Here is a 10,929-nt window from a genome sequence, read left to right as displayed (position 1 = left end):
AACGGACTACGCCTGACAAATGGAACGTTCCCATGTTTCCCTTCTATTTTAAAATGGGCAGGACTCTGAAGTTGCTAGCAGCTTGTAGTGTTGTTTGAGTCAAATCAGAGACGGTTAGCTAGCTAAACTCTAGAACAGCAGCTGGCAGAGGAGAACSAATTCTTGACCCGAAATTACACATGTACTAATCTCGGCACACTCAAGGAGTTCATTTTCAAGTATTGCAGAAAAGGTAGGTTTAGGTGACGAAGTTCTGTTACGCTGTCACTATGTGTTGCTAACGTTACTGATGGTTAATGTTATGTCATTAACGCAATTTAGCTAACTAACGTTGTTCGATTTTGTATTGAGCTGGCTAGCTAATATTTGCTAGGCTATACAGCCTACTAGCTTATCTAGCTAGCTTGTTTAATAAAAAGTTAAAGCACAATATACATTTAAGTTAGCTAGCCATCGACTTTATATTACAGTTGCGTTAGGTAGGTAACAGTAGGTAGTTAACTATCTAGTTAGTGTCCATGCTATTCTTTCCCCCCATTGAAGTTAACATTTTACAATGGTTAAGGTAGGGTTTAGTGTATGCACGTCCCAAGGATCCCGGATAGCACTGACCGTGTTCGGTATGTAACGTTATTTAGCTAACCAATAGACCAATATCTAACTGGCATAAGCTATATCTAGGTAGATAGAAAGCGAGATCTGTGTGGCGAACTTAATTAGAGTTAGCTAATTAGCTCTTAAATTCAGTTTAGACTCTCTCACACCCCTCCATTAAACCACTCAAGCCCCCGTTATGTAATTTCGAGGTGAGTGTTCTTGCCAKCACAGTTGATCTGCGTCTGCCCAGAAATACTCACTGAAATTCCTGATGTTGCTGTGGCTCTACTTTGTAGTCTCTTGAGCAATTGCTGTGATATTATATAACAAGGGGGAGGGAAGGGCTTGTGTTTTGTTCCTTCCTATACTTTTCTCTCACTGTTCTGCACATCACATTGCTCTAGGGCTAGAACATTTGTCCACTCAAGGAACAGGTTCAGCAGGACACAACGTTTTGAAACATCCAGATATAAATATGTTATGTAGAACAAACATGCATCTCCAACATGTAGAACAAGGAGTCATGTTGGCTCTATTWATGGCATTTCTATCTGCAACTGAATGTGGCCCAGAACTTCACACAGATGTTCATATTATCACTCTCTTTTCTTGACAGATGACATGAGTGGAATGACCACCTCACAGAGATACCTGGAGTCTAAGCTGACAGGTAAAGCTTCCCAGTCTAAACAGTTTGCGCCTATATTATGACATTTTGGTCTTTGGCAGGTTTTTTCCRGCTGTTCGTGCACACTACATTTTTTTCTTGAGKCAAGTTCAAGTTTGGTAGCAAGAATTCAYTTGAGAAATACTGCACCCCACAAAAGAAATGCATAACTAAGATGTCCTCGGCAAAAACGTCAAAACAAATGACAGTTTTCTTGATTTATCTTAGATTTAATAAAGACTATTTTGAGGAAGGGTTTCTGGAAATGTTGCTACGGTGGCTCAAGTGGGACAAACAACAATTTTGCCTTCTCGTTTTTTTTGTTTTTTTTTAAGCAGAGGTCTTTAGGGAGTATGAGAACACATTGTCATTTAGCCTAACCAAGTTCTGCTTGGAGCAAACAGAACCTATGTAGCTGTGCGGGCGCCTTTAGCCTCATCAAAATGAAGGGGGGGGATGCTATTAGTGTCACCTTGCGGATGTTGGTTGTGCTTTTCACACATCATGTATGCGTTCCAGCTGGGTTTCCTGACATGGAGTGGCAGACGCCAGCTGTGTCTGAGAAGTTCCAGAGCCACTTTGGCCGCCGGCCTGGGACAGCGGACAGTGGGGACACGGGGCTAGGCGCCACCCCATCTGACAGCACAGAAGGTGAGAACGTTCCCCCCCTGCTCTGACTTCCTGGCGGGTACTACCACARCACCCATGCTTATTATGCAACATGTCGTATAGCTCAGTTCTGAAACACACCCCTCACACAGCCGTACAAACTGTTCTCTATGTTCACGGTGGTGAGTAATGTTAGTTACACTGCTGATGGCTGACTAGCTCACRTGTTAAATGTGTTATAAAAGTTACCTTTTTTGTTCAGATCGGCCTCTGTGAATATCAATTTGAAATGCCTTAGTTTCAGAGATGCCAGACATTCAGAGAGTTGGAAAACAATCATCAGGTGTATGAGGCGATTATCATGTTTGTTGGCCTAATCGCAATGCCGTCGTCAGATAAGCCCAAAATCTCAAGGTATGTGTGACTCTCCGGACTTTCATTTAAGTCATTCAGCAGACKCTCTTACCCAGAGCGACTTACAGGAACAATTTGKCTGGGGGATTCGAACCAGTGGCCTTTAGGTTACTGGTCCAACACTCTTAACCGCTAGGGTACCTGCCGCCCTACCTACCATATCAACTTMAGAGCAGTCGATGTGAATGAAAAGGAGAAATCCACAGCAGGTTGCTGTTTTCTCTCTGTGACTGTTAAGTTTGGAACAAGGGGTCGGAGGTCAGCATCCTCTATGTTGTTGCGTATAGCCTATTTATAGGCAGGGTGATGTGCTCATGATCCTTGGATGCTCAGGAGATTTACGAGGGTAKATTACATTCCTTTACCAGGTGGCTCTGCCAACCTAATTGGGGGTTTGGGGGGTGGAATGCTAGGACTGGACGGCTAAATGGAAACTCTGAACCCTTGCCCCTTTCTTCTTTGCTGAGTGATGCATGTAATGMTCACAGATTAGCTGCACCCGATGGGGTTTAAATTAGAACATAATTTGGGAAGTACTAGGACTGGAGGTGTATGTACTGTCCGTATGCCCAAGTGAAGGTGAGACTGGAGTGCTTTATTGGYATGTCTGTGTGTGTTTGCCTGTGGTAAGCCTATTTGTGAGTCTCTAGTTTTTTTTTTTTTTAATAATTGGGCGTGAGTCCATTAAACTATTGTAATAACGCCATGCCATCTGCATTCACAATTAAACACTAAAAGGAGAATTGCATTTAACGAGACGCTTCTATTTGGGCCCAACTGTCAAGCAAGCTAGTGCCGCTGATACACCCATGCTGTAACYGATAACAGTGCTTAGCAACATGAGTATTGACCCCTTCAACTCCCTTACTCCATTCTAAACCGTCAAAGGAAAGGGTCAGTGTGGACATAGTGTAGTGTCAGAGAGTTCAAAGGTCAGTCGGACAGGTCATCCTTCATGGTTTGTTTTTGGGGCCCTGGATGAAGTTGTTGGGTCTTTGAATGCACCTGATTGTATCCTACTTTCCAACTGTGTATTTCTATTTGTGATGCATTTATGTTTTGGTCACAGTTATTCCGAGTACTGCTGGAGTAGCATATATTTGCCGAGTTAGGTTTTGAGTGAGCTTATAAACCATTACCTGCTGGAGAATTAACTCTCAACTTCAATTCCACGTAGGCCTAGTTTGTTCTCCCTCAAAGCGTCAGAGCTGTTTGGACTTGTCCTAGCCAGACAGACTCATGAATCAGTCGAGCATCGAGGGCACCTGAACATTTTAATTTGAAGAATGTTTTCACTGGAAGAGCCTCTGTCTTTGCCAGTTCCTTCCCGTTGTGTGCTAACTAATTTGTTATTTTCCAATGCCTTTCCTAAGCACGGCTCTGTCCAAAATGAGACGCGCCATTTTGGGGGGATGTTTTTAGCCTCCCTCTCATTGTTTTTAGTCTCGCTTTTGGGGTGTACTCATGTGACGTGCAYGGGACGGTGGGAGAGGGCTAGGYGCTTAAATAAGCAGCCAGCACAGATCACTCTGTAACCTGAGAGTGGGGCTATAAATACCCCTAACCTTTCCTGCCTGTGTCTGTTTGTGTGTGATTGCTCTGTACAGGGCAACCTGGCTTGGTTATTCTCTAGGACAATGTTCCCTGAAAGGAACAAGGCCTTCCTGCCTTCGACACTACACTGCTGTCAGCCTAGAACCTTCGAGCCTCCAGAAAAAAAATGCATTGGAAGGAATTCGGCAACAGCATTAAACATCTTGCTGCTGCAGCTCACCCCTTCCGCTGGGCTGTTAAAAAATGTCACGTCTAATAACACGGTTCTCCCAGTGTCGGACTGAGTGCCAGGTGAGCAGTGCTCTGTCGGTTTCTCTTTAAATAGCTGTAATGAAGTAGGGCTTGTGTATGGGGTCTGCTGTTAGCTGTCACACAGGCCTAGTTGTTGTTGTTTTTTTACTAGTTTCCAGTGCTTTAAACGCAGAGGTTTCTTAATTTGAAAACTGATGTGTCTAACGGTTTCCATTTCAAAATGTAGCTTTGTGGCCATTATGACACAATCAAAATGAGGTGCTTCTTTGGTGTGTAGTCTAATGATCTGAGGTTAGGCTATTTGCCTGTCTGTTCTTGCATGTGGTAAGGAGGTTCGTGAATGAATGGTCTTTTCTGTCGGCAATGAATAAAAGCAAACATGACTGTCTTGTTAAGATTTATTTGAATTACACTGCCCTTTTTAAAAATGCATTGGAATGGACCAGGGACATTCCCTAAGACGCATGTTCTAGTGGCTAAGGTCTACTTACCAGATCAGTCAGTACTAGTGGTGTCACCTGGGCCACCCACTKACCCCAGTCACGGTGATATGAAGCATACTACACACCGTCTGAAAATAGTGTGGCTGGTGTTGGGTAYGTACACCATGCCAACTCTCTGTAAAGGAATCTTAAGCCAGAGATTGTTTGGAGAAAGGAATAGCTGTACTCTGTTTTCAAGGCCATTCACTGAATTCAATTCCACCTGAGCGGCAGTTTTTGWTCACCACTTCCCAGTGAAAGCAAAGTACCTTTTTATTGTTACTAAATGAATGCTGCTTCAAATTCGTGCCCAACTCTAACAGTTCCTTTCTCTTACCCCTCCCAGATTTGTGCAGTTCCAGCAGCAGCCCCTCGTTCCAGCCCATCCGCAGTCCGATTCCCATCCCCACTGCCCATGTCATGCCTTCCACGGCCGGACCACCGGCCTCCAATCCCCGGCCCTGTTCCCAGGAAGATTCCCAGGCTTCTGCCTCCTCGGGCTCCCGAACCTCCGGTGGAACCTCCAACTCGAAGTCGTCCTCYCTCTCCAAATCAGCCTCTTCACCCAACCTGGACATGGCACAAGGCGGCGCGGGGCRTGCCGACCCCACCGGGCCCAAGCCGGACTGCCTGAGCCGCTACCGCAGCCTYGTGAACGGACTAGACCACTCTCTGTTCCCCTCGGGGGACCACTCTTGCATGGATGAGGGCCAGAGGTTYGACATGCCCACCATGGAGCCCACAATGAACCAATCTGCTCTGCTGGCAGGCTATTGCCCCGACRTCCGACTCAGGCTCCAGATGACCAGTCTGGGGGAGACTCCCGAGGGCAACAGGGAGGCCTACAGGGGTGCCATGGAGCACTCGTACAAGGCTCTCCCCGAGACAAGGCCGGGGGTCCCCGGCGCTCCAGACCCCTACAGCCAGAGGAGCAGCCAGCCAGGTGGAACTGGGCCTGGGTCAGCAGGTGTGTACCCCRGCTCTCTGTATCTGCAGACCCAGGCTCTGCTGAGGGAGGCCAAGGCCTATGAACCCATGCTGCAGGAGAGATGCAGCGAGYTGCCCAGCTGGCAACAGCAGCACAAGCAGCAGCTGGAGAGTCTCCGCATGCAAGTGGAGCAGATGCAGGTGAGCTGAGCATTTGGACCAAAGAACAGCTAGCGTTGACTGACCCCATTTCACTCTGGAGTACACATGTAGTTCTCAACATTAGACCTGCTCAAAATGCCAATGTTAGGACAACGGAAAACATTTTAAGTGAGGAAAGTGGTTGAATGTTGCCAAATTTAGAGAAGATGGCCTCCTTGGTGATAAAGCTGTTCGGTGTTGTTTATAGTTGAGTCRGGCATGTCCAATACGTTGTGTGTTTGYGCAGATGATGACTGCTGGAGTGGGCCAGTACCCGGCTCTCTACTCCACCCCCTCCATGCCACCAGAGACCAGGAAGTGGGACRAGGTGATCAAAGCCAACGAGAGCATTCTGAAGGAGAAGCAGCTCGCCATAGAGAGGTACACACCTATTACCTCAGATTGAAATGGTAACCAAACTCACTCCGGCGCTGCTTGAACAAAAGAACCAGGTGCGCGACTGCGCGGTAATCCCAAGAAAKKATTCCTTACCCCAGGACACTTCAACTGGTGACTGTCCAGGAATAAAAGGGAAAAAGTGCGTGCATAGATCTGTTTTTGGGGGGGGGGAGCAAACTGGCTTACGTTCTGGCGTAGCACGCCTTCAGAGCCTTGGGTAGGCTGAAAATAAGCCCTGATCCATGAAGACGCTCCTTTAAAGTGTCCTGGGGTAAGGGATATCTAATTCCCTACCCAGAAAAGCAAAATATTTTCTATACACTTACCACACACACACTGATACTGCCCGTTCGTTGTATCTGACCATGTCACTGGGGTTCACTCTGGGCTGTGTTGTTGTAGACAGAAGCAGCAGATGTCTCAGCTGGAGCTGCGGGAGAGCGAGCTGCAAGTCCACGGCGCCCTGCTCGGCCGCGGCGCTCCGTACGGCGACATGTGTCTGCTCCGTCTGCAGGTGAGCTGAACACACTCGCACGTTCTTTCGCATTTTTCATCTCTCTTATCCAGAGCCACACACAGACTTCAGGAGCTGATACTGCACGACCACGGATGACCTCGAAGTCTTTCCTGTGTGTCTTCCAGGAGGCTCAGAGGGAGAACGCCTTCCTACGGGCCCAGTTTGCAGAGCGCGGTGACTGCGCCGCCCASGARGAGGCAGAGCGCCGCCTCGGTGCCGTGGAKGCGGAGACGCGGCGYCTGAAYGATGCGCTGAGGGAGACYRGCGAGAGGCACGCCGAGGAGATGAAGAAGCAGGAGGAGAGGGTGAGAAGCTGAGCGTCGGGCCACAACATCCCACTGCTACATTGATAGTCCAGTTGCTAATTATATAAACTGATTCCCTTTTCGAATTACACAACGTGACAGTTATTTCATGTGACTTAATAACTGGGTGGGTGTGTGTGGTGTTGCAGTCGGGAATTTTTCTATTTATAAAAATGTGACCGTTATTCCGTACTTGACGTTGTGTGTGTGTGTGTGTAGATTCGCAACCGGGACAAGCACATCAACAGCCTGAAGAAGAAGTGCCAGAAGGAGGCAGAGCAGAACCGAGAGAAGCAGCAGCGCATCGAGACTCTGGAGCGCTACCTCGCTGACCTGCCCACTATGGAGGACTACCAGGGCCAGAGCAAACAGGTGAAAACCAGCACAGACTGCATTACACACACACATACCTTAATCTCGCTCGATACAACTACGTCCTACCTCGTCAAAATGACTGGATGCTTCTACGGCCACGTCCCAGGTCGTCTTTTTATTGCTGACTGGCGATCGCGTTCACTGTCTCAGGAATCACATTAATAAGATGTAGAAATCTTCTGATATTCGCAGCGTGTGTTGTGTGCGATTTTTAGCTGAAGGAGGTGGAGCAGCGGGCGTTCCAGCTGCAGGGCCGGGTCAGAGAGCTGGAGGTGTGTCTGGAGGAGGCTCGCTCACACACCCGGGAGAAGGACACCCAGCTGGAGGAGCAGAGACGCAGGGAGAGGGAGCTGCTCACCACTGTCACCAGGTACACACACACACACACAGCTATACACTCATTCTGACATGATCGCATACCAGGTGTACACACGTACTCATTTTAACATRCATGCATATTCGTATAACCTACTTTGTTTGTATAATGACCTGTTTTGGTAATTAGTTTTGTGTGTGTCAGTTTACAAGAGCGGGTGCAGGAGGGCCTGGAGGACGGGGCAAGGTTACCCTCCCTGGATGTAGAGAAACTCAGAGGGGAGAACAGCAGCCTGAGAGAAGAACAGCAGAGACTTAAAAAGGCCAGTCTTTTCATCTTGTTCCTTCTTTCTTGGCCTACTTCAGCTTTTACATTGGACATTTCACCGGTACCTTACATTCTGAAATGTTGCGCTGCTTTTTGTGGTTGTCGTCTAGTGCTGGTTCTAAAACGTTCYGTTCTTCTCTCTTTCTCCAGGTCATAGAGAAGCAGCTGAGGATGATGACGAAACTGGGCACCCAGATCGTAGTACGTGATACGAATTGAATCTGTTTACACCTTGGATGATACCTCTATTAGTAACCTATATGGTCTTACTAGCCATGCCTAACCCATATCCAACCTCTGGTGTGTGTGTGTGTGTGTGTGTGTGTGTAGACCCTGGAGGAGCAGGTGTCTCAGGAGGAGAGCAGCTCCCATGCTCTGAGAGAGGAGGTTTGTTCTAAAGAGCAGGGTTTGCTCCAGCTCCACACAGCCATGAAGGAGGTGAGATGCTAGGACAGGACTACACCGCTACTGGAAATAATGCTCTGTTCCATGTTCTGAGTGGAATTGTCTTGAGAACCTCCAGAGCTCATGTTCTGTCCTAATGCATAAAATGATGAACTGGACAACAGGTTCAATACTTATTCATTAACCATGCACATAAGTATGGAAATTGAACCTTTGGAGTGCTGTAACTGTAAAAAAATATATATATTTTACACGCTGTATCTATGACGATTCTCCAGCACCCAACTATTTTTAGGTGTAGGAAGAACTATGAGTTGAATATGTTGCCTATTTCTGTCATTCCTAACGGTGTGTTTTCTGTGTATTCCCARCTGTCGGCCCAGAACCAGGAACTAACGGAGCAGAACCTGACCCTCCATGAGCGTCTGGAGGACTCGGAGAAGGTGAACCTGGACCGGACGTCGTCCTCGCTGCGGCCGCCCGGGGACCGCCTCACCCAGCGTCTTCACGGGGAGATGGCCTCATGCCTCTGCGACCTGCGCTCCCTCTGCAACGTCCTGACCCAGCGGTCACAGGGCCGAGACCCCAACCTCTCGCTGCTGCTTGGCGTTTCCTGTGAGTGATGACCACCGCGCCGCTACAGGGTTTAGTATCATTTAAAGAAAAAAAAGGCTGCTGCTAAAAGTCAAAGATGAATGTTTGATCAATTTAAGTGTTGCAGCCACAGAATACTTCCAGCTATATACATGTGTAACATGGTTCGTTTTTCAAGTGTTGTAATACGTTGTCATCATACTTCCAGGTCCTGTCACCTAATCCTGAAAATGTTTGGTTATTTAAGGGGGGGGGGGGGTAATATGTGTGTGTGTATATATACACACTCACTCACACACACACACACACCAAATTATATTAGTGTTTTTTAGGATGAATTTACTTCTGCCAGATGCCTTATGTTTTTGTGCTGAAAACCATTTGCGCTACATTTTTGCCAATTGAAGACCGTTCAAAAACTAACAGGCTACATTCTGAGAGAAGAAAAAAGTCACTTTCACAGTGTGTAGTAACGGTTTTTTCTTCTCCCCAGCTCCCCCGCCCATGGCAGAGCAGGTGGAGGACTGGCTGAGTCCTGAGGTCCTCCAGAGGAAGTTGACTGAAGCCCAGCAGCTGCGTCGTGATGTGGAGGAGCTCCGCACCACCATCTCAGACCGCTATGCCCAGGACATGGGAGAGAACTGCATTACCCAGTAGCCCCAGCTGCTAGCCTCTCTAAAACAGACTGAACCATCAGGCTAATGGGATCAGGCTTCCATATTGGCCTTGCTTCTTCTACTCTCTTCATTGAGTATGAACTGGAATCTCATGTTGGCCCTTTGGGGAAGGAATCCTTGATCAGGTCATGCATTTCAGTCAAAGGGCTTACGGTGGAAGAACTGTTCTCAAACCAGTGTGTTTTTTGATTTTATAAATGTTTTACTGATGCGTTTTGTCTTTGTGTTGTCAAAGATGCCCTCCGCTCTTTTTATGACACAACATTCAGTGGGGCAAAAAAGTATTTAGTCAGCCACCAATTGTGCAAGTTCTCCCACTTAAATAGATGAGAGAAGCCTGTAATTTTCATCATAGGTACACTTCAACTATGACAGACATAATGAGGGAAATAAATCCAGAAAATCACACTGTAGGATTTTTTATGAATTTATTTGCAAATTATGGTGGAAAATAAGTATTTGGTCAATAACAAAAGTTTATCTCAATACTTTGTTATATACCCTTTGTTGGCAATGACAGAGGTGACGATACATGGCCCCATTCATTCTTTCCTTTACACGGATCAGTCGTCCTGGTCCCTTTGCAGAAAACAGCCCCAAAGCATGATGTGTTCCACCCCATGCTTTACAGTTAGGTATGGTGTTCTTTGGATGCAACTCAGCATTCTTTGTCCTCCAAACACGACGAGTTGAGTTTTTACCAAAAAGTTATTATTTGGTTTCATCTGAACTTCTCCCAATCTTCTCTGATCATCCAATGCTCTCTAGCAAACTTCAGACGGGCCTGGACATGTACTTGCTTAAGAAGGGGACACGTCTGACACTGCAGGATTGTAGTCCTTGGCGGCGCGTGTGTGTTACTGATGGTAGGCTTTGCTTTACTTGGTCCAGCTCTCTGCAGGTCATTTCACAGGTCCCCCGTGTGTGTTCTGGGATTTTTGCTCACCGTTCTTGTGATCATTTTGACCCCACGGGGTGAGATCTTGCGTGGAGCCCCAGATCGAGGGAGATTAACATGGTCTGTATGTCTTCCATTTCCTAATAATTGCTCCCACAGTTGATTTCTTCAAACAAGCGCTTACCTATGCAGATTCAGTCTTCCCAGCCTGGGTGCAGGTCTACAATTTGTTTCTGGTGTCCTTTGACAGCTCTTTGGTCTTGGCCATAGTGGAGTTTGGAGTGGACTGTTTTGAGGTTGTGGACAGGTGTCTTTTATACTGATAACAAGTTCAAACAGGTGCCATTAATACAGGTAACGAGTGAGACAGAGGAGCCTCTTAAAGAAGAAGTTACAGGTCGTGTGGAGACCAG

General features: G+C 47.1%; 1 protein-coding gene across 2 annotated transcripts; it reads left to right on the top strand.

Moving 5' to 3' along the window:
* The first annotated feature begins 20 nt into the window (after positions 1–20).
* On the top strand, positions 21–10,353 carry LOC111965228 (centrosomal protein of 85 kDa-like). Of its 2 annotated transcripts, XM_023989285.2 has the most exons (14): positions 21–232; positions 1,214–1,267; positions 1,784–1,915; positions 4,922–5,703; positions 5,951–6,084; positions 6,505–6,616; positions 6,745–6,924; positions 7,144–7,296; positions 7,515–7,669; positions 7,820–7,937; positions 8,093–8,143; positions 8,273–8,380; positions 8,731–8,962; positions 9,435–10,353. In XM_023989285.2, the coding sequence occupies exons 2-14, from the start codon at positions 1,219–1,221 to the stop codon at positions 9,596–9,598; spliced, it is 2,370 nt and encodes a 789-aa protein (XP_023845053.1). In that variant the 5' UTR covers positions 21–232; positions 1,214–1,218; the 3' UTR covers positions 9,599–10,353. The 2 variants fall into 2 exon arrangements, with proteins under 2 accessions (XP_023845053.1, XP_023845054.1); XM_023989286.2 differs by lacking the exons at positions 21–232; positions 1,214–1,267 and adding an exon at positions 3,895–4,132 and having other exon boundaries at positions 1,826–1,915.
* Positions 10,354–10,929: the final 576 nt, after the last annotated feature.

This window comes from Salvelinus sp. IW2-2015, linkage group LG6.1 (assembly GCF_002910315.2).
Source record: "Salvelinus sp. IW2-2015 linkage group LG6.1, ASM291031v2, whole genome shotgun sequence".
Classification (NCBI taxonomy): domain Eukaryota; kingdom Metazoa; phylum Chordata; class Actinopteri; order Salmoniformes; family Salmonidae; genus Salvelinus; species Salvelinus sp. IW2-2015.
This window is presented reverse-complemented; position numbering and strand designations above follow the sequence as displayed.